Source organism: Chiloscyllium plagiosum, chromosome 38, assembly GCF_004010195.1.
Source record: "Chiloscyllium plagiosum isolate BGI_BamShark_2017 chromosome 38, ASM401019v2, whole genome shotgun sequence".
NCBI classification, from domain to species: Eukaryota; Metazoa; Chordata; class Chondrichthyes; order Orectolobiformes; family Hemiscylliidae; genus Chiloscyllium; species Chiloscyllium plagiosum.
In genome coordinates this window covers 22,380,475-22,404,458 of record NC_057747.1, presented here as the reverse complement: position 1 = coordinate 22,404,458, position 23,984 = coordinate 22,380,475, and the positions used below count along the sequence as shown (strand labels likewise).

Here is a 23,984-nt window from a genome sequence, read left to right as displayed (position 1 = left end):
CTACCACTAATATCACTCACTCATTCTCACACACACACACACACACACATACAATTGCTTGCCACAAGCAATGCAGTCATTCCTGTGAACTCACTCTGCATATCTCAGTGGCGACTAGAGAGCTGAGCCGATTAAACCAGTTGTCACACGCTTCCAAATTGCACGTCTTCTTGATGTCACTGCGACAGCTCTTGAAAAGAAACAGAATTTAAAACAAAAACATAAGTGTCAAGACTTTGACCGGCAGCTGAAACGCGAAGACCTTGATAAATGATTCTCTGACACCGCTACCCCTCCCTCCCCAAAAACAAACAAGAAAAAAAAACGACTTTGGAGGATGCTGATGCTTGCGGGCAGCTTGTGGTTTAAGATTTCTCTGTGTCTCCTTCCAGCTGCGTGCTGAGTGCACCGGCGGCTCCAGGATGATTACATTCCCGACTCGGAGCCACAACAAAGGCCCAGTATCAAGCCCGTCAAAACCAGCCCACCCACGGGTTTCAGGCTGGTGGGACGGGGGTGTGACGGCAGGAGTGTGATGGAAGGAGCAACAGGAGGAGAATGGATTTGGGGAGGAGGAAGNGGGTATGGGAAGGTGGGAGGACTTGGGGAGGGTGGGGTGAGAAAGAGGAGGAGGTAGAGGAGACTGGGGGGTGGGGGTGAGGAGACATGAAAATTTTTGAACCATTTTAAAGAGTGGCCCACCAGCTGTAAGATATCAGTGTTGGAACTTGAGGGAGGTGGCTAAGTGAAAGGCATGACCAACATCACGCTAAAACAGCGGACAAAGTGACTTCCAGCTGTGTAATCGGATGCTTTGGCAGCGCACCTCATGATTTATTACAAAGAGTAACTTGCTCTACTGAAATATTTTCTTATCTACAGCTAGAAGCGCATTAACTCATTTAACAGGCTGGGACCTGGAATGAATGGGTTGGCTTAGGAGGAAAGGTAGGACAGGCAGGGTTTGTTCCCACTGGATAGGTCAGTCGGGAAATCGAGGGTAATGGGGAAAAGGGTAGGAAAGGGGATGTGAGAAACGTTAGATCAGCCATGATCCGAATAAATGGCAGGGCAGGCTTGAGGGGCTGAATGGCCTAATCCTGTTTGTTATGGTCTTCAGTTTGAAGAACAAGGCGTGACTCAATTCTGTATAAGATCCTGACCGGTCTTATTGAAAGGACACCTCCTCACATAGGTGAGTCCAGAAACTATAGAATTATAGAACCCCACCATATGGAAGAAGGTCATTCAGCCCATTGAGTCTGCACTGACCCTCTGAAAAGCATCCCACCCAGATCCACTCCCCATAACCCTACATTTCCAACTAACCTGCACATCCCGGACACTGTAAGGCAATTTAACATGACCAATCCACCTAACCAGCATGCTTTTGGACATTTGGGGCTATTATTTTAAAAGTCTTGGGTAGCCCTTTCAGGACAGGGATGAGGAGATGTGCTTTTCGCTCAGAGGATTGCGCAACTTTGAAACACTCTGCCTCAGATGGCAATGAAGTTGGGATCAGAGAGTATATTTTAAGACAGAGGTGGATGAATTCTTGTTACGCAGAGGAATGAAAGGGGACATGTGAATGTGGAATTCAAAACACAAACAGGTGAGCCTTGATTTCACTGGATGGCAGACAGCAGTCTAGGAGGGACTGAATGGTCATACCTCTGCTCCTCATAGTACATTCTGTCTTCCCAACATTACAACTAACTGAGTTTGAAACATGTAGCAATGTTATACAATAAATGTACAAACACAAACAGCCACTCTTTGTGGAACAAGCAGCCTACTATGATTTACTAATGACAGAAAATCATTGAAGTACAAAGGCTAAACTCTGGATAAGCGAGGCTGTCTGGAGAAGTCCTGAAGGCAGATCATTGTACAACTTCACATCCTTACCTTGTGATTGTCCATTGAATCCATGTGGTTAAATATGTGCACCAGCTCCTCTGGAGTGATGTGTGTTAATCTTTCCTGCAGGAAATGACGAGACATCAATGTAGACACAGTTACATAAATGACACCCAACCAATCAGCATTTAGAAATGCAGTGGTCATAGTGAAATTTGGGGTACAAATCACAGACGGAATTAAGAATAAGAGTATTCCCACCCTCTGATATGTTGCGGTAAAAGTTAGTGATGTAAAGACATTTGAATACAGATAAAAGGTCATTCAGTCATCCCTGCACCTTCTAGATTATGAAGCTAAATAATGAAAGGTTGCTGTCACTGCTCATTGAGATGGTAATGGGAGGGCACCGATTTCAAAAGGAATTAAAGAGATTAGAAAAAAAAAATCTCTTTACACACAGCGGCTGTGTTATCACGTGGAACCCTCTGCTGCAGACTGGTTTGTTGAAAGGATCCATAAAATTCATTTGAAAAGAGGATGAAGACATACAGTTTTGTTAAAAAAAGGTAACACAAGGTGTGGGGTGCATTAGGAAGGGCGGCTTTCTATGATGTCTAAACAAAAAGGCCAGCACAGTCTCTATAGGTTGAACAATCTGCTTCTGTATTTTTAATGAGCCCCTGACCTATCGCTCACCTTGCCATGAAGCTCCCTATTCGCTAGTTCCTCAAGACAGACTGTGTGCCAGTACAGCACTCTCTGAAAAATCAGCCCTCTTAACTCAACTGTAGTGGCAGTAATAATGGACAGACCCCAGGATTGCACGTGAAAGGGCAGTTTTATGACAAACAAGCTATCTGTACGTGTCAATGCATCACAGGTAACTCAGGAACTCTTTTTAAATACTTCTTTTCCTGAGTCCGCACCATTTCATATCTTGAAGCTTTGTTCAGTCTCGAAAGCATTCACCTACCATCTCGATATGGGTGAGCTGCTGGGCCAAGACACAGGGGTCATTGCAGACGCTCAGTATATCCTTCTGACTGGACTGAGTCTTGGGTTTAAGGATAGTTTGCTTGTCTGTGACCGATGGTTTGATGATCTCCCGTGCCTCCTGGTACTGGCTGTGGCTCGAGAGGTTGCGGATCAGACTCTGGGTCATCTGACTAATGCTTTTCTTCACACTGGAGTTTTCCTATGGGAAATGAGCAGAGAGGAAACACTGTCATACGGAGAACAGGTGGAGACAGCAGGATAGAAGGCAGGCATGTGACTTACACTGGGGAGCCATGACGCATCAGTAAGCATTCCTGGATATTCAAGTATAAAACCCAAATCAGTTGTAACTATCATGGTTGAGGTGGATACACAATACAAGCTAGCTTTATGTCTCCAAACCACGGGATACATGGGATAAATGAGAAAGTTTGCACTGGTGTGTAACAAAAACGAAGGTCTTTAACAAAATGTACAGTTTGCGGTATATCAGTGAAACAAGGGAAGGTGGTGGTATATGGTAATGTCACTAGACTAGTGATCAAGAACTCCATGTTAATGCTCTATGGACACAGCAGATGGTGAAATTTGAATACGATAAAAATCTGAAATAAAGAAAAAGCTGGCTAAACAGCGAACACATAACTGCTGTCGATGGTTGTAAACACCCATCTGGTTCACTCATGCTCTTTAGGGAAGGAAATGTACCATCCATACATGGTCTGGGCTACATGTGCCTCCAGACCCACAGCAATTTGGTTGACAGCTGTGAACTGCCCTCTGGGCAATTAGGAATGGGCAATAAATGCAGCCTAGCCAGTAATGCCCAATAAATAAATTTAAAAATATTCAGTTATATATCCCAAATTAAGTTTGCTTCAAGCATAAAGGCCCAATCAAGATTAGCGAGGTTGGGTTGTATGAAATTGTATGAAATTGTTCCAGAATTTCAGTCTTGCTGAAGTCCCATTCTATCATTTTATAAAGGAGTCCTGCTCCAGATTACAACTGAAAACCATATGAACGTCTTTCTCATTTGGCTACCTAGTGAGCAGAGTAGCTGTTAACCTTGAGATAGTGTGTAATGGCAAAGATATTCTGAAAATGGGCTATGCCAGCATTGGTCTTGGTTAGAAGCCATTCTGAGTTCCTGCTGCACTCCCCATGGGACAAACTAAAATTGGGGGACACTCTTTAAAAATAACTGGTCTGCTATTAAGATGGAGAGGAGGAGATTTTCTTTCCCCCTATACTAAAGGATTATTAGTCTGTGGAACAGAAAGAGTGGAGGCAGAATCATTGACTATCTTATTATGGCAGCGAGAGTGAAAGATTTTGAAAATAAAACAGGAAAGTAGAAGCCACAAAATCAAATTAGCTTTGATGCTATCAAAAGGCTTAAGGGGCCGAACGAACTACGTTTGTTCCTAATTTGTATATTTGGTGCTGCAGTCCCAATAAGGCTGACATACTCATAGAAACAAGAAAGCACCAAAGATTTATTCAGGCTTCTGCATTAGAACTGAACACCCCCTGAACTAAAGGCGGTTTGAGGTTGTGAAAGACCAGCTCGCTAATCAGTGACAATGTGACGAAAGTTGCATGGAGTTTCTCCCAATCGTCTACAAGAATTTAACCCGAAGCTCTGCAGAAACTGTGTTGAAGGCCATTTCTTCAGGACGTTCACTGACCCCTACTTGGAGAAAACTCCATGCAACTTTCAGGCAAAGCAGTTGTGATTTGCAACATATGGCCTGAAGGTGGTGGCGTAAACAGATTCAGTGGTATCTTTTTGATAGAAAATATCTTAGGAAATGCAGGACTATCGATTAGAGAAGGGGACTGATTGGAGAGCTCTTCCAAACAGCCAGCACAGGCGATAGCACCTTGTGTGCTGTCAATCTCTACATTCTGAAAGAAAGCTTCTTTGAATGAGGGACTGATTGGAGGGCCTGACCTCTGAGGAAATACTGTGGCCTTGAAATTACAACATGTGGTGGGTCTGATTTACTTCACCGCAGCCTTTGGGACCTCCTTTCAAGCAGCACTTTTCTTGACAGGTTGAGCCGCACGCAATTCCTTTGATTGCGCCTTGGCTATTGTGGGATTGAAAGAGAAGGATTATTTGTGAAGAGTTGGTGGGGAGGGGGCAGCTCTCAATACAAGAATATAGAATGTCTTGGCCTCACTTTCCTTAACATTCCATTCATAGCTGTCGGTCCTCTGTTTCTCTTTGCCTAAACTGGGATGAATATTTCCCAAACAACTTTGAACAGTCGACAGAGAATTAACTCCTCGCTGGATTCAACCCAAACACAGTTACACTCTCGGGGTTTTGTTACATGCCCTGAGGAATCTCTTTCATCCTGTTACCATGGAGATCTGCGCCTCTTCCTTCGCCACAGGTTACATTCTGATCCGTACAGGGTGGAGGAGGAGGAGGTGGTGGGTGGGATGATGAGAGATGTTGTGTGGAGATGAGGAAGAGATGGAAGGCTCAGTTCATCCACAACCCCCCTCCCCAGAAAGGCTGAACACCCCATCCTTTGTTGATTAAATGTGGGAAGGCACAGCAGGTCAGGGCGTGATGAAGGGTCCCTACTCGAAACATCAACTTTTCTGCTCCTCCGATGTTCCTGACCTGCTGTGCCTTTCCGGCCCCTCTGACTTGCAGCACCTGCAGTCCTTGCTATCTCCAACTCTACCCTTCGTGTTGGACCATAGCTTCAATACTCCCAGCATCAGAGAGCCATGAGAATTTGTGGGTGTGGGGTCTCTCTTTTCGCACTGCGAACAGACTCCATTAGTTCTGCATGAGAGGGTCTTCTGGGTATGTTCTGATCTCAGCGGTTTGATTTTCACTAAGAGAGGCCCTAAACACTCTATTATCCTCAAAATATTACAAAGGTACTCAGTGACCCCTGGGAAGGTCCGTCATCCTGTTTCTCAATCGATAGAGTCACGGAAATTTCAGCGCAGGGTGATTGCACAGAGAGTAACGCCACATCCAAACTGTTGGCTCTATTCCTGCCTATTCCTACATGGAAGCTAGTATCCCATGATCAAGTTACCCTTTATTTATATGTGCCCAGTATACTGGAGTCAGTCTGCGAAATGTGGAGACTCTGAATCCCCTGTTTATATCAGTCAACCAGGGCTCCCTGATTGACCCAGGTTCACAACCCCAATCAGGGATTGTGTATTCAATAAGATCCACCTCATTCCAATCAAGACACTATCCCTTAATATTGTCTTTTAAACGTGCATATTGAACTCCCTTGCAAATGTTCTGTCTGGTTTCAACATCTTAAATTTATATAGCACCTTTAACCTTCCTAAGGCACTTCACTGAGGTATTATCACATAACACCTTTCCTCATGAGGTGGTCGAGCAAGTCCACTTTAGGTTGTCTCAGTTTAAGGTGGGTCAGTTAAAGCAGCAGGTTTTCCTGTTTAATGTTGGAGGTTTTGTGAGGAAGGGTCACGTGACCTGAGCAGCGCCAATCTGTAATAGGCTTTCTTGCTGTGTGCCTCACCCTCCTGCTCACCAATCCTGAGACCCTCCCCCCACCCCGAAACCTCTGAAACCCTGCCACTCAAATCTGCTTTCACTCCACAAATGTTTCCTGCCTTGTGCGTTCACAGCAAGGTTTTGGGAGAGGAAAGCAGCAACCAGGAGGATTGGCTAGCAGGGACAGAGGCAGCAAAAAGCTATTTTGTTTACTGTTACAGTACTTTAGCAGGGTACAGTACTTAAACTTTCAGTTTATAATCTTTTCTTTAAAATGGGGAGAATCCTACAAAACTTAGCTTTTATGTTACTCTTAATAAGAAAAAGAATTCACTTAACATTATTCCATTCAGAAACATAACTAGAACATTAAGTGTGTAATTGCTACATTAGGACAGATGACGAAGTTTGGCTAAATGATATGTTTTAAGAAGCTTCTTAAAGGGGGTAAGAGTGTCCGAGAAATTTATACTTTTAGAAAGTTAAGACTTAATCTGTACTTTAAGGAAACGTATTCCAGATCATAAGAACTCACTGATTAAAATAAATAAAAGCCTCATCATCCCATTCCAGTTCTTTTGCCCAATTGTTAAAAATCTGTCTCCACCGTGTAATCGTTTTTCTTCCAATGCAAACAGTTTTAAAACTTGCTACCAAGGCTCCACCTTTTTGAATAATAAAACCCCCTTAATTTCTTTACTCTGAGGAGACGGTCCCCCGGCTTCTCAGAATCTCCACAGAACAGTAAATTTGAAATTACACTGGGAGGGAAAGGGACTGACTCTCAACATGTTGACGTGAAAACGTCAATGGAAACCGTTTCTCTTTATCTAAATATTGCAAAACGTCCTGCGATAGGAAAACATTCAATTCTTTGGACATTCTGATTAAACAACGTGCACACAAGGGGAAAAAAACTATCAGTTTTTTTTAAAAATCCTTCCCATCCCCCGCTGACCCCCTCACCTCATCGCACTGTGCTATCTGATGAGTAATGTCCTTGAGTTCCTTCATAGATTTCTCATCCTGAAAATCATGTGGAAATGTTTCTGTCCACTCAGTCAACAGCTGGATGATTTTTGGGACAAATTCCTTCACTTTAGCCTATGGGAAAATGAGCCAAGAGGTTAGTGAAGTGGCAACAACAATCTGCATTTACATAATGCTCTTGACTTAATAAAATGAATTAGATTACTCAGTGTGGAAACAGGCCCTTTGGCCCAACAAATCCACACCGACACTCCAAAGAGCATCCTACCCAGACCAATTCCCCTACATTTACCCCTTCACCTAACACTACGGGCAATTTAGCATGGCCAGTTCACCTAACCTGTACATTTTTGGACTGTGGGAGGAAACCGGAGCACCCGGAGGAAACCCACGCAGATATGGGGAGAATGTGCAAATTCCACACAGACAGTTGCCTGAGGCGGGAATTGAACCCGGGTCTCTGGCACTGTAAGGCAGCAGTGCTAACCACTGTGCCACCCTGAAACGCTTCATTGTAATGGATGCTGAGCCATAGGAGATTCAGGGAAATAACCATGCCAAAGAGATGGGTCTTAAAGGAGGAGAGAGCGAGACAGAGACAGGAGATTTAGGAAGGGAACTCTGGAGAATGTCAGGTCAAGGAGACTGAAGACAAGTATGCAAAGCATGGAATACAAGGAACAATGGGCTGCACAGTAGGTCAGAGTCAGTAAGATCTAGAGTTTGGGGTTAGGCATTATAGAGTTGGAAGAGATCACAGAGATGAAGGAGTGCCATGGAGTATTGACAAGCAATGAGACTGTGCGGATCTGAAGACATTTGAAAGGTGTATTTGAACATAATGTTTGATTTTAATTATTTGAAAAGATCTAACTAGCCGAATCGTGTCATCAGTGGCTGAGAGACCTGTTCAAGGTTGGTCCTGTGGAGATTGTGAAAATCTGATGAAGCATCTAAAAATGGGACTTTTAATAACAGAGCCCTTCCCAAGTACAAGTCTGAGGAAGATTTGCAGCGAGTGCTAGACATCCAAGCCCTAAAATAATTCCTAGAGCGAAAACAAATCTGAAAATTTCACTGGATTTCCTGAGGTTGAGAGTTTCTCTCTGCTTACACACCTTGTGAGAAAGATTGACATATACACATCTTTTGTGAGTGCATGCTTACACCAAATCAGCTTAAAAGCATTGCAGCAACTCAGCATCTCGCTTGGTAATTGAGCCATGGAGTGCTCCCTCAGCCCCGCACCACTAACAGGGACACGGGGCAGCGTAACAGTGACAAAGATACATGCAGCCACAGATGCTATCGCTTGCTGCCTAAAACAAAGTGTTCTCATGGCAAAGATTAGAAAGGGCGGCTGTTGCATGTGAAACTATGTTTGGAACATAGCCACAAGCAACATGCGACGGAGTACTGCCTGTTCTCAACTGTTTGACGTCACTGGAGACAACTGTGGAATCTGGCCAAGACAAGGAATGCTGTCAGATGTTCACCCACAACCTCTGTCTAGACCTTGTACTACAGGGATGGATAGGAAAGCACTGGGCATCTGGTGAGTGAGAGAGCACGAGAGCATCAGGTGGGGCTGGCGGGTGAAGGGGAAACAAGCAAGAAAACTTTTTAACTCCTGGAATGTTTAACAACGATCGTAAAAAACTTTTCACTGGGACAAAAAAAAATCAGCAATAGTTAATAAAACAAAACAAAATTTGATTTCTGTTAGTACGAGAGGGTTAGGATACAGGATAAATATTTAATCTGGCCGCTCAGCTCATTGGTTGGTTGGTACAAGAAAGTCATTCAGACATCAGAAGCGAGTTACAATTTCATTTTGAAATCAAAGGGCTTCAGGTACAGGAGATCCAGAGACAAGAGTGGGTAACCTGTGCTCATGGACAGTCTGCCTCGTCATTCTGTCTAACGTGTACCTACCTATCCATATTTCCAAAACAATGCTTTAATTTGAAATTGCACACCTGCCACCGGGTGTGAGCAAGTGAAGCTAAAGCCACCAGATGAAAGGGAGAAGTCCAGGGCAAGGGAAACTCTGAGTGACACACAGATTGAAGACAAGGGCAGAAAGAAAGGTGGGCAATTAGACTAAGAGTGAAGGTAAAGATGCAAGTGCTGAAAGCAGAGGCAAATCAGAGCCACTGTTGAATACAAGGCAAAATACTGTGGGAAATCTGAAACAAACATAGAGAATGCTGGAGTCACTGAGTCATACAACACAAAAACAGACCCTTCAGTACAACCAGTCAACACCGACCATGTTCCCAAACTAAACTGGTCCCACCTGCCTGTGCTTGGCCCATATGGTATTCCTGATGAAGGGCTTTTGCCCAAAACGTCGATTTTACTGCTCCTCGGATGCTGCCTGAACTACTGTGCTCTTCCAGCACCACTAATCCAGAATCCATATCCGTCCATAACCTTATCCAAAATGTCTTTTAAACTGTTGTAACTGTACCCGCATCCAGCACTTTCTCTGGCAGTTCCATTCCATGCACAAACCACTCTGGGTAAAAATGTTGCCCTTCATGTCCTTTTTCAATCTTTCTCCTCTCATCTTAAAAATATGCTCCTAGTTTTGAACTCTCTTACCCCTGGGAAAAGACCTTTGCCATTCACCTTATCTTTGCCCCTCATGATTTTATAAACCTCAATAAGATTCCAGCTTTTCCAGGCTATTTTTATACCTTAAACTCTCCATTCCCTGCAACACCCTGGTAAAACTTTTCTGAACCCTCTCCAGCTTAATAATATCCTTCTTATAACAGAGAGTTAACATTTTGAGTCTGTCTGTCTCTCTCCACAGATGCTGCCTGACCTGCCAGAGTTTCTGCAGCATTCTCTGTATTTATAATCATAAATCACAGAATTCCTGCAGTGTGGAAGCAGGCCATTCAGCCCATCGAGTCACACCAACCCTCCAAAAGAATATCCAGACCCATCCCTCTACCCTATCCCCATAACCCTTGCATTTCCCGTGGCTAATCCCCATAACCTACAGATCTTTATACTGTGGGAGGAAACTGGAGCACCCGGAGGAAACACACACAGACACAAGGAGAATGTACAAATTCCACACAGAGTTGTTTCAGAATTGCCACTATGCTGTGTGGCTCTAGTTCTGTATCACGTCAGTGGCCACATCCTCAGTGGACTTAATCCCAAGTTCTGAAATTTCCTCCCCAAACCTCTCTCTCTCCCTCTCCATTTTTAAGAAGCTCTTTAGACTCTACCTCATCCATCATAATAGCTCCTTAAATGATTTGATTTCAAAGTTTACCTGATCTTTGTGAAGCACCCTGGAACATTTTTAACTAGGTGCTATCACAATGCAAGTCGTCGTCTCTGTTTTTTTTTCAGTGTGATGGATTGTTGTCATTGCCAAACTAGCAGACAAATCATTTCCAGCAAACGTGACAAAGGACCATCAGTGACTGCATCGACCCATGACCTATAGGAAAGGGCCAGATGGGGAACAGGAGCAGGCATGCACTGCTCTTGGAAAGTTCTCGTCTTATTTACAATCCCAAGCTGTGTGTCAACAGACAGGAAGAAAATGATGAAATTGTGAAACTAAACCCTTAAAATGCTGGACTCAATACATGTGGCACCACTTGTGGAAAGAAGGCACTCATATGGACGCTGTCACTGACCAGAATGTGGCTTTGACCAAGGATCCTCATTGGAAATGGCTGATCTCCCTTTGCTGACACTACCAATCATGCTCTACATTTGTACCGGTACCTGACTTCACCCTTTGCCAGGGAGCAGAGATGTTTCTGGAACATGGGCCTCCATGCAGAAGCACGTCTGATTGATGCTGGGGGGTGGAGAGAGAGGGGGCTTTCAACAGTGACAGCTCAGCGAGTAGCATCTGGACCTCCAAGTCAAAAAGGTTATGGGTTCAAAGACTTGAGCACAAAAGTCTTGGCTTACGCTCCAGTGTGGCAGGAAGCGATGGCCTAGTGATATTATTGTTGGACTGTTAATCCGGTGACATAGTCATGTTCTAGGGACCTGGGTTCGAATCTCGCTGTGGCAGATGATGGAATTTGAATTCAATTTAAAAATAATAACAATCTGGAATTAAGAGTCTAATGATGACCACGTATCCATTGCAGAAAAAAACAATCTGGTTTACTCACGTCCTTTAGAGAAGGAAATTGCCACATTCACCTGGTCTGGCCTACATGTGACTCCAGATTATTGAGAGATCCCCAACAATCTGGAAACAGGCCATTCAGCCCAACAAGTCCACACCGACTCTCCGAAGACTAACCCACACAGACCCAGATCCCTCTGACTAATGCACCTAACACTATGGGCAATTTAGCATGGCCAATTCATCTGATCTGCTCATCTTTGGACTGTGGGAGGAAACCCATGGGGAGAATGTGCAAACTCCATACAGACAGTTGCCCAAGGCAGGAATCAAACCCGGGTCCCTGGAGCTGTGAGGCAGTGGTGCTGACCACTGAGCCACCGTGCTGCCCCAGAGTGGTGCTGGAAAAGTACAGCAGGTCAGGCAGCATCCGAGGTGAGGAAAATTGATGTTTCGGGCAAAAGCCCTTCATCAATGTGCTGTGCTTTACCAGCACCAGAAACGTCAATTTTCCTGCTCCTCGGATACTGCCGGACCTGCTTTTATTTTCCAGCACCACTCCAACCTTGACTCTAATGTCCAGCATCTGCAGTACCCACCTCCGCCTACATGTGACTCCAGACCATAGTAATGTGGTTGACACTTACCTGCCCATGGGGCAATTAGGGATGGGCAATAAATGCTGGCCTCGCCACAAATACCCTCATCCTGTGAATGAGTTAAGGAAATAAGCACTGTCTGAGGAAATATTGTTCAGGTGGGACATTACATTGAGGGCCCCCCTCAGGTGCTGTTTGATGGTGTTGCTTTGAAGCAGAGCAGGAGAGTTATTAACATCCCTAAAACAGATTTTCTGGCCATTACTGTTTGTATAAGTTTGCTTCGTGTGCATTTAACAGCTACGCTTCCTACACCACCTACACTTCAAAAACATCCATGCTGGCTGCAAAACACATTACAATGTCCTGAGATGGTGAAGGACACTACAGAAAATAAAAGTTCCTCTTTTATATGCTTCCCAGATACTGCAGACAAAAAACAGATGAGTCACAACCATTTGCTGCAGGCAGGCACGGATCTGAGCTGAGAACTGTTAAATTCCCCTTCTGTTACCCAGCAGATCTTGCCATATTTTGCAGCAACATTGTGTAAAATCACATTTCTGTCTCACAGACCATTCGTGTTGAACAAACGAGTTAGTCAGAGCTGCCAGATTTCACACGATTGGCTGCAGGCACATACATTTTGAATTTGTGTCAAAAACACATTTTACATTTTCACAGCCACCCCCCTTGTCAGTGAGCACGTGCTGCAGGCACTGCTCTGTTGCTAAGAGTCTTTCTCCCTTCATTTGCTGGAGTTTAATTCTTCAGTAAGTGAAATAGGAATTCAAGCAAACGAAAATAAACAAACATACAGTCCTACAAATGCTTCAGCTGGGAGCTGGCCAAGTGTTTCAAGGCATTGTTCACAGAAAAGTAGGATTTGCCCTTAGTTGAGGAGTGGGAGGCAATGGTGTCTCTTGGTAACTTGGGAGAGGTACAAGATATGCAGACAGTGTTGAAATTCTGCAGGTGTCAATGTCTATATGGTATATGTTACATGGGCTAGCATATCCCACTGACAGCCTCATTCATGCTGAGTCAGACATCAGGAAGTTTATTAACAACTATGTAAACTAAAACAATATGATAGATTTCCATATCTAGTCTGGTTATATAATTATTTAGATTACTATTATGTTACATGCGTAGTTAACTATCTGACTAACAGACCAACTAGCAATCTGACCAACCTACTGCTGACTGAATGAATGAAGGTTTTATACTAGAGCATCACATGTCATTATGGTACCTGCATGTCTTAAAGTTATTATGCCTTTCTGATGTCTGAACAGACAATTCAACAGTCTCCAAATGAGATGTCTGAGAGCACTGCAACTCAGGATGGCCACCAGTTACTTTCAGAAATTCATCTGAGCACCCACACTCCTGAACTTTGCCCACTTCCCTTCCACTCCACCTGATGCCCTGAAAAGGAAAATGGATGCATACATTCCATGCAGCCATGGTTGAATTTCCACCTCCCGCAATAGACATGATTAACAAAGCCAATGGCTGTCACATCTCGCTGCGTACCTTGTCTGCTTCAGTCCCTGTCTCCAGCTGCTTTGTGCAGATCTGCCCGACTTTTGCCAGGAGCTCTTGAGGGTGGATGAAGACACGTGAACTCAGAAGAAAGGTGAAGATATACGTCCGCTATGGGGGAGGGAGAGAAACTGTTAGTTTGATTCATCAGAACAAACAAAGAGGCCTGAAACTACAAGACAGGAAGTTGTAATCCATAAGGCCATAAGATATAGGAGCAGAATTAAGCCATTTGGCCCATCTAGTCTTCTGCTCCACCATTCAATAATGGCTGATGTGTTTCTCAAAAGCTCTGTCCAACCTTCTCACCATAATTCTTAATTCCCTTACTAACCAAGAACCTATTCACCTTTTGCTTATATACACAAAGATTCGGCCTCCACAGCCTTCTACAGTAATGAGCTCCACAGACTAGCCACCCTCTGGCTGAAGAAATTCCTCCGCATCTCAGTTCTAAAGAGTCATCCCTTCACTCTGAGGCTGTGCCCTCAGGTCCTAGTCTCTCCTACTAGTGGAAATAGCTTCTCCATGTCCACTCTATCCAGGCCTCTCAGTATTCTGTAAGTATCAATGAGGTTCCCCTCATCCTTCTAAACTCCATCGAGTACAGACTCAGAGTCCTCAACCACTCCTCGTATGACAAGCCCTTCATCCTTGGGATCATTCTTGTCAACCTCCTCTGGACTTCCTCCAATACCAACACATCCTTCCTTAGTTACAAAGCCCAAAGTTGCTCACACTATTCCAAATGTGTTCTGACCAGAGCCTTATACAGCTTCAGCAGTACATCTCTGTTCTTGCGTTCTAGCCCGCTTGAAATGAATGCTAACATTGTATTTGCTTTCCCAACTGCTAACTGAACCTGCATGTTAATCTTGAGAATCCTGAACTAGGACACCCAAGTCCCTTTGTACTTCAGACTTTTGAAGCCTTTCCCCATTTAGAAAATAGTCTACACCTCTACTCTTCCTACTAAAATGCATAACCTAACACTTCCTCACACTGCACTCCATCTGCCATTTCTTTGTCTACTCTCCAAGCTTGTCCAAATCCTTCTGCAGCCTCCTGCTTCCTCAAAAATTCCCCTTCTTTGTGTCATATGCAAAGTTAGCAACAAAGCCCTCAGTTTCTTCCTTCCCATCCCAACACAGGTTAAACAGCAGAAAGATCAATTCCTAATCAATAAGTGTCCCTCTATTAGTCTTGTGCCTTTGCACCCATGCACTCTAAGGACTAAGTTACAAAGGCAGATTAACAAATCAGGTTTGAAGTCGCTTGAATTTCGAAAGCTTTGGATGATTTGATCAATGTGTTCAAGGTATTAAAAAGGAGCAAAGAGGGTAGATGTGGTGAAACCATCTCAACTGGTTGGATAGTCTAAGACGAGGGAGGAGAGTCTAAAAATTAGAACCAGACCCATTAGGATTGAAAATGGGATTTAATTTGTGCAAAAGACACTGTAAGAGTTCTCTGTTGTAAATGACAATGAAAGATAAATCCAATTGTTTATTTGAGAATTGAAACTGATGGATTGTTAGCCACTGATTTTTTTTAAAATCATTCATGGGATGAAAGCATCACTGGCTAGGCCAGCATTTAGTGCCCATCCCTAATTTTCCAGAGGACAGTTTAAAAGTCAACCTTATCACTGGGGTCTGGAGTCACAAGTAAGCCAAACCAGGTAAGGATGGCAATTTCCTTTTCTAAAGAATATTGGTAAATCAGATGGGTTTTTCCAAAAATCAGCAATGGATTTATGGTCATCATTATACTCTAAATTCCAGGTTCTTGTTGAATTCAAATTCTACCATCTGCTGTGGCAAGATCCAAACCCAGGTCTCCAGGACATGACCTAAATCTCTGCATTAATACTATGGGCAATAATACCACTAGGCCATTGCCTTCCTTTCACCCATCAAAAGGACGTATGAGGTTAGGTCATTATCTCAATGGCTGGCAGTGAAAGACTCAAGAGGCTCAATGGCTGATTCCTGTTTCTACCAGACGGAGGGAAACCACTTGGTCAAAGTGAAAGAGCATCTCAAGGACTAAAGGGCGAGGGAATGAAGCATTGCAGAATACTCACATCGGGGTAGTAGTCAACAGTGGGCACCAAGTGCTCAATGAGCACCTCAAGGGACCCTGAAACTAAACTGCCATCCTGGTACACCGGATCCACACACTTGTCCTCCATATCTGGCTGGACATGACCACTACAACTGGTGCCAAGCATGCTTGGGAAAATTGATGTCTGGGGCATAGTTTCCTGGAAAGAAAGAGAACAGAAAAAAAAATTATTCATCTTGGGAGCATTCTCACTCTGCACTGCAACAGATAGCTTCCCTTTTCTTCCATGAAGAAAAGGGGGGGTGGGGGGGGGGGGAAGATTTGCATTGAAATGACACCTTGTACATCCTCAGCACCTCTCGACCTGCCTCACAGCCAGATATTTTTTCTTGAAGTGTAGTCGTTATTGCAATGTAGGGAATGGAGCAACTAGATGGCATGCAACAAACCCTCATGAAGAGATAATCCATCATACCTTTCATCTGCTCCCCTGGGGAGACTGCTTTCACCTCCCTCACTGACATTCATACCAAACTTTTATAGGGAGCTCCACCTTACGTCACTTATGGTGCAATGGGAGCCATTCAAGAATTTTAATTGTTTCATTCTATGAATATTTGGAGTAAGTGAGGAACAGGAACAAAATCAATTCAGGGCACTTCGACAGATGCACAGACTTGGCCTAAAGTCCTCTCTGTGTCCAATAGGGTGAGGTGGGGTCAACAGCACAAAGGGTGGCATCTGAACTCTCCAGGTAGCTGCCTGAGAAGTCAATAGACAATGGGAGCAGGAGTAGGCCATTCTGCCCTTCGAGCCTGCACCATCATTCAATATGATCATGGCTGATCATCTTTAATCAGTATCCTGAATTGTAATCAAGTATGATGGATTGCAAAGATTGGAGAAGGCAATATTTATTGAAAATGGGGATATATATGGGAGTTGAAAATGTGTTGCTGGAACAGCGCAGCAGGTCAGGCAGCATCCAGGGAACAGGAGAATCGACGTTTCGGGCATAAGCCCTTCTTCAGGAATTATGCCCGAAACGTCGATTCCCCTGTTCCTTGGATGCTGCCTGACCTGCTGCACTGTTCCACCAACACATTTTCAGCTCTGATCTCCAGCATCTGCAGACCTCACTTTCTCCTCATATATATGGGAGTTCAAACCATACTGAACCCAAGGCAGAAACAGAACATTCTAGAGATGTCACTATCGGTATATATTCAGGGAACAGATAGATTCTGATCTCAGGTGACAATAATCCAGGTGTCAACAATCCTTGGTGCCTACCTGGAATGCTAGCCAGAGTCTGACACACCGCCTGAATACTTCTTGAATTGTCTGTTTTCAGATTTCCAGCACTTTCTTTGAAAATCTGACCATTTTAGCATATTTCTGTTTGTAGGATTTTGCTGTGCACAGACACCATCATTTCCTGCATTATACCTGAATTTAAATTTGGAAAAAGTACTTTGCTGACTGTAAAGTATTTTGCATGTCTTGAGACTGCAACAGGCACCATGTAAATGCAAGTTCTGAACTCTCAAAATTGAAAAGTACACAATGCGTAAATAGCCATTAGAAGTTGGCTCTGGAGAACCAACTCTGTTTGGATATCACAATGCCCACAAATGCTTATTATGTCACTCCCTGACCCTGTTCAATAGCCGGGATTAACCTCTGCATTGTGTGCTCCTGCCCAGCACGACAGGAAACTTGCCCACTACTAAAAACAAGCCAGTGCTCAAGACCAAGATGTGAGGCAGGTTAAAGAAAGCAATGCGCAGCTACACAAGCAGGAACCTGAACTCATCAGCTGCACTTCCTGCTCCCAGGTCCAGTGCTGAAATAGAGGAAAAAAAGCAAAGGGCTGGAAAGTTTTAAAGGCACAGGCCATCTCTCAAGACAAAGCATAAAATCATACAGGATGGGAAGATGCCATTCGGCCCATTAAATGGGTTCAGCATGAGTTCAATGAAATGTGTGAACTTGGCCTAATTTCCTCTCCGTGTCCAAATGGTTAGGTTGGGCTGACAGCACAGGTCAAAAGGTTGGCACCTTAGGTGTTCAGCTATCGCCTGTAGAATCATAATTTGTAATGGGGAGGGTGGTGATGGATTGCAAAGATTGGAGAGGGCAAGGTTTAGGGAAAAATAAACCCATCCCTCTGTCAAAGGGCAATTCACTTAGTCCCCGTCCTCATCCTTCTGCCCAGTCTTTGTAAACTTTTTGTTTAAGTATTTATCCCTTTCTCTTTCAAAAGAAATCTGTAATCAGTTCCCTCTGTGTATCTCAGATCCCAATCACTTTATGCGTCAAAAAGGTTTGCCTTCCGTCAGTCCTGTCAGATCTCTGTCCTCTGGGTTATTGATTTGTCTGCCATGGTAATGCTCTCTCCTAACCAGTCCCATTGATGCACACCCTGATTTGAAATACCTCTATTGAATCTCCTCTGCTCAGAGGGTAAATCCCCGAACTATGAAGCCACCCCAGCATGATGGCTACATTGATGGAGGGGCTCCCTCTTGTGGCTGCCAGAACCTGGGAGCTCACGGAGAGACTTCCTTAGTGCGTCAAGGTCCTAGCACCTAACCAAACCCAAGATATAAACATTAAGTACCTTGCTGATTTTGGAACTGGGCAAGGGAAACCAGGTTGCAAGGGGTTGTGGGCAGGGACGAGGGGAAATGGAACTAATTCCTTGGCTCTTACAGAAAGAGCCAGCACACGCATAACTGGTTACATGTCCTCCTTCAATTTCAAAGTTCTGTGAGAGATTGGTGTTACCAATGAAGTAGCATCTCATGCAAGGCTTCGCAAAGCAAAAATGCAGGTGGAACGATTGTGAAAGATGGTGCATCCTTTGGTATCAATCTTGCACCTTCTTAACACACTGATTCAGGTTTGTACAGAGCAATTGGCTATTGAACTCTGAAATGTTCTGATTGGAGTAATAACTGGATCTCCAGGGGTAAAACTGGAAGGGCCATGTGTAGTAGGCAGAAAGATCTGAGTGAATTCATTATATAAGAGGGATTCTTGGAAACTACATTGTACAACATTACCATACAGACACGTTAATGGGAGCACTAGCACTTGTAGGTTTCCCTTCAAATCACAAGCCACCCTGATTTGGAAATCTAGCAGGTGTTATTGCTCGGTAAAAATCTTAAAACTCCCTCCCAAATAGAACTGTAGGAATAGCCTTCAGCACACAGACTGTAGCAATTCAATACCACTGCCTCCTCAAAGGCCATCTAAGAACACCCACAGTACAAGGTGTTGTGCAATTCTTTCTAAATAAAATCCCATTAAACTGGACGTAAACTCAAGGATAGAAAAAATAGAAGCCACTCATCCAGTTAAAGATGGAGCTCACAGAACATACAGCATGTGACATACTGCATAGGAATGACGACGGTTGTGAAGGACAAGGGCAACTTGTAAATAAAATAAACAACATTTTTTCAAGTATTAGGCACCAGAAGAAACTCCAGCTCAATGTGTTGCTCACTGCTCATCAACAATCTTGTGAAACCAGCAAGTTAAAAATACACTAACTATCTCACCTCCTCATCTTGACAAAGTCAGAAGGCTTCTGTCGAAAAATGACATGCATGTGCACAGTACATACGCAGCCTGTTCCTGACTGGTGTAGTGTGCCATGCAGGTGGCATCTGTGCAGTGGAACTCCTCAACTATGTCAACATCTGGCAATGTACTTGCAAATAGTCAATATAGCCCTGCTCTCTCATTAGAGAGAGAGGGAGAGATGATTGGCGGTGAGTTTAGTCTGAGGGTCACCACACCTCAAACAAAGAGGACAAGGCAGGACCTTCAAGGTAACTTCAGCTAGTGCAGGAATCAGATCCATGCTGTTATAAAGTCACAGAGAGAAACATCATGGAAATAGACCCTTCGTTCCAACTCATCCATGCAGACTGGATATCCTAAATTAATCTCGTCCCATTTGACCCATATTCCTCTAAACCCTTTCTATTCACGTACCCATCCAGATGCCTTTTAAATGTTGCAATTGTACCAGCCTCCACCACTTCCGCTGGCAGCTCATTCCATACACGCACCACCCTCTGTGTGAAAAGTTGCCCCTTAGGTCCCTTTCAAATCTTTCCCCTCTCACCCTAAACCTATACCTTCTAGTTTTGGACTCCCCTACTGTGTTGTTGTCACACTACTCCTGAAGAAGGGCTTATGCCCGAAATGTCGATTCTCCTTCTCCTTTGATGCTGCCTGACCTGCTGCGCTTTTCCAGCAACATATTTTTAAACCCTACTTCAGAAACCAACCAACTGAGTCCTAACTATAAGGTACAGGTGGTTGGAGGGACAGGAGAACATAAAGTGAGGGTATGGATGGCTTTGGGGTCAATAGGGAGGCACTTTTGCCCCTGACCGAGATGATTGAAGGTTCACGTACCACTCCAAAAACCAGAGCGGGAATCTTTGTGTTGGCACTCAGGAATACTGAGGGAGTGCTCCCACCTCAGATATATCAGAAAGATTTCATGGCACTAAGAGCCCTCACTGCTGTCCTGGTCAATACTTATCCAGCAAGCAATAATGATATGAAATGGTCAGGTTGCCTTTTTTTTGTGTGGGTTCTTGCTGTATGCAAATTGTACTTCATGCATGACAACATTGCAACAGTGACTGTAAATTGGTTTGGGACGTCCGGAGATCACGAGAGGAACTATACAAGTGACATTTCTTTATTTAGATGATAGCACAGTGGTTTTTCACTACAGTCGAATCAGCTAAAACACAGAGTCTCGCAGCAGATACTAAACTAGGGACAACTAATCTCCTACACAGAGACAGCAAAGGCTAGTTACAACAGTGAGAGGTTGTTACATGGTCATTGAGAAGAACTAACACCAAACTCACAGGGCGCCGTGCCAGTATCTGCTCACCATGAATAAAGTTAAAAATCACACAACAACAGGTTTAATTGGAAGCACTAGCTTCATCAACCGCCTGATGAAGGAGCAGCACTCTGAACTATAACCTGGCATAGTGTGATTTTTAACTTTGTCCACCACAGTCCAACACCAGCATCTCCAAATCATGACTCTCATGAATAAACACGCTAAAAATCCAGCATTCAATCATGGAACTGTAATTCCCAGGGCCAACTCGATTTGCATCGAGTGTAGCGCAGTCACTGGGGAATAGCACAGGAAGATCCCACATAAGAGTAATGGCGATACCTCGCTAGTGAATGTTTCCCTTTTTAGGGGGAGGACGGGGGATGAGGATTACGTACGGGTAAATGTCGAATGGAAACAACACCCACCTTGGACAACGTCATGTATTTTTCTACAAAAAACTAAATCAACGTGTTTGGATGTGTTGTGATATAATTCTGGAGGCAGATGGGGTCCTGAAAGCCATACCTTGTAGCTCGGGGATGGGGGGTCGGGTCAGTGCTCCACAAAAGCCCTCCCTCGGAATACACCCTACTTGCCATGGTCTGGGACTGCATTAGAAAGACTGTACCCTGTGACAGTGCCACACTCCCTCACTATTACACTGAGTGCCAACTCAAACCTTCCCGCTCTGGTTCCTGGAGTGGGACTTGAACCTTCAATCATCTCGCTCAGAGGCAAAAGTGCCTCCCTACTGACCCAAAGTCTGCACCTTCTAGTTAGGAGTCAGTTGGCCTGGTTTCCGAGGTAGTCTAACAACACTTTAGTCTTCTTGTTCCTGGCGGTGATCCCCGAGGTAGATGCAGGAGACAGAAAATATAGATGGGGAGGAACACTCATCTTAAACATCCCTAGTTCACAACTCACCCCCAACCCCCCCACGCACACACAAACAAACACACACTTAACCTTTCCCCAGGATTCAGACAGAGTTAGGACAATCCTCTGTCACTGTGTGTGGATGTGACTCTCTGTCTACAAGAACAACGAGGGTCCCCACTTACTGTGCACCAAGTTAATGCACCTGTTTCACACTCCCCATCGCTACTCCTATCCACCAGGGAAAGGCTATTGTGGCAATGTCCCTACCTCTGGACTAAGAGATCCGGCTTCAAGTCCCACCTGCTCCAGTAGATGCGTATTAACATTTTCTGAGCAAGTTGATGGGACAGTAAGTTGTAACTGTCCACAGCCAGGGGTTGGGACTGACACAAGGAAACAGACACGGGGGGGGGGGGGGGGAATGTGTAAACACTGGGCTCTCTAACCCAACACAGAATCTCCAAACGGGGGGGAACAAACGTGAAATAAATTCAACTCCTTACCCTCATCGTCACAGCGATGCGTTCACATACACACTCTCTCTTTCTCTGTCACTCAGTGTAGACACTGTGCAGTTGTTTTTCTTGGGGCTGTAGATGAAGGAAACAAACTTCCCCCAAAGAAACGAACCCAGAAATTCCCGGCGGAGTTTCCCTCCTCCTTCTCTCATGCACCAACTCTTGTCTGTGTGTGTGCTGAGCTGGGACTCTTTGTAAACAAGCATCAAGTCCTTCCCCTTTCCTGATCCTGCCCCCTCAGCTTCCCTTACAAAGCAACCGACCCGACAGGTTTCAGTCTGCACTCCTCTCTATTGAGAAAGCTGATATGTTATAGCACCTCCCCACTACCCGGCAGTGGCCAATCTAACAGCTGAACACCCACGTTAGGGACAGTCTTAAAACTCCCCATGATTTCAAAAAGCGTACAGAAGTTGTTTGCTACTTTCTCATTTACCATCCTGAAGTTTCGACTTTTGTAACACTTGCCTTGTGACTGACTGATCCCAGAATCATTTCCCCTAAACCTGATCAGCTCAGTAAGGCGTGAGAGCTGCAAATCACTCCAAAACTCTATTTGACAATTCACTTCAAAACCTAACCCTTTACCAAAGAGTTTCGACAGATGTTATAACATGGTAGCACAGTGGCTTAGTGGTTAGTACTGCAGCCTCATAGCACCAGGGTCCTAGGTTTGATTCTAGCTGTGGCAACTGTCTGTGTGGAGTTTGCACTTTCTTCCTATGTCTGTGTGGGATTCCTCCCACAGTCCAAAGATGTGCAGTTTAGGTAGATTGGCCATGCTAAATTGCCCATAGTGTTAGGTGCATTAGTCAGAGGGAAATGAGTCTGGGTTGGTTACTCTTTGGAGGGTCGGTGTGGACTTGAAGGGCCTGTTTCCTCTAATCTGTTTATTTGGTTTGGTTTGATTTATTATCATCACATGTACCAAGATACAGTGAAAAGTATTGTTTTACATGCTAACCAGACAAATCATACCAAACATAAATACACCAGGGCAATAGAACAGAACACAGAAGATGAAAACCAAAAGAATTGCAGATGCTGTAAGTCCAACAAAAAACAGAAATTGCTGGAAAAGCTCAGCAGGTCTGGCACCATCTGTGGAGAGCAATCAGAATTAACGTTTCAGGTCTAGTGACCCTTCCTCAGAACCCCTGAGAATGCATAATATTGTGTTACAGCTACCAGAAAGTGCAGAGAAAGACCAATTCTAACATATGACATGTCATAGAGTCATAAAGATGTACAGCATGGAAACAAACCTTTCGGTCTAACTCATCCATGCTGACCAGTTATCCTAACCTAATCTAGTCCCATTTGCCAGCATTTGGCCCATATTCCTCTAAATCCTTCCTATTCATATACCCATGTTGATGCTTTTAAATGTTGTAATTGGATCAGCCTCCACCACTTCCTCTGACAGCTCATTCCATACATATACCACTCTTTGTGTGAGAAAGTTGCCCCTTAGGTCCCTTTTAAAGTTTTCTCCCATCACCTTCAACCTATGCCCTCTAGTTTCCCCCACCCCAGGGAAAAGACATTGTCTATTTACCCTATCCATACCCCTCATGATAGAGGCAAAAGACCTTGTCCATTTAACCTATCCATGCCCCTCATGATTTTATAAGCCTCTACAAGGTCTATTCATAAGATAACAGTAGGGAAAAAGCTGTTCTTAAATCTGCAGTTTGGTGTTATTTTTGTTAGTGTTGGTTAGCTCAGTTAGCTGGTTTGCAATGCTGGGAGAGACCAACAGCCAGAAGCTCAATTCCTGCTGAAGTTACCTTGAAGGACTCTTCTCAACCCTTCCCCTGATCTGAGGTGTGGTGGCCTTCAGGTTAAACCACCACCAGTTGTCTCTAATGAAAGCATTGAGGAGAAAGTGAGGTATGCAGATGCTGGAGATCAGAGCTGGAAATGTGTTGCTGGAAAAGCGCAGCAGGTCAGGCAGCATCCAGGGAACAGGAGAATCGACGTTTCGGGCATAAGCCCTTCT

General features: G+C 44.3%; 1 protein-coding gene across 4 annotated transcripts in view; it reads right to left on the bottom strand.

Moving 5' to 3' along the window:
• The window catches only part of LOC122541903 (ras-GEF domain-containing family member 1A-like), a 213,266-nt gene that overhangs the window by 9,718 nt on the left and 179,564 nt on the right, over window positions 1–23,984 (bottom strand). For 3 of the 4 annotated variants that reach the window (XM_043679087.1, XM_043679088.1, XM_043679089.1), the window contains exons 3-8: window positions 15,714–15,893; window positions 13,619–13,738; window positions 7,340–7,477; window positions 2,840–3,061; window positions 1,912–1,986; window positions 95–190 (exon numbers count right to left, since the gene is read on the bottom strand). In XM_043679087.1, coding sequence (XP_043535022.1) covers window positions 95–190; window positions 1,912–1,986; window positions 2,840–3,061; window positions 7,340–7,477; window positions 13,619–13,738; window positions 15,714–15,893 — 831 coding nt within the window. Of the gene's footprint in view, window positions 1–94; window positions 191–1,911; window positions 1,987–2,839; window positions 3,062–7,339; window positions 7,478–13,618; window positions 13,739–15,713; window positions 15,894–21,967; window positions 22,251–23,984 lie in introns of those variants that run through there. The other variant, XM_043679090.1, reaches the window with a different exon arrangement.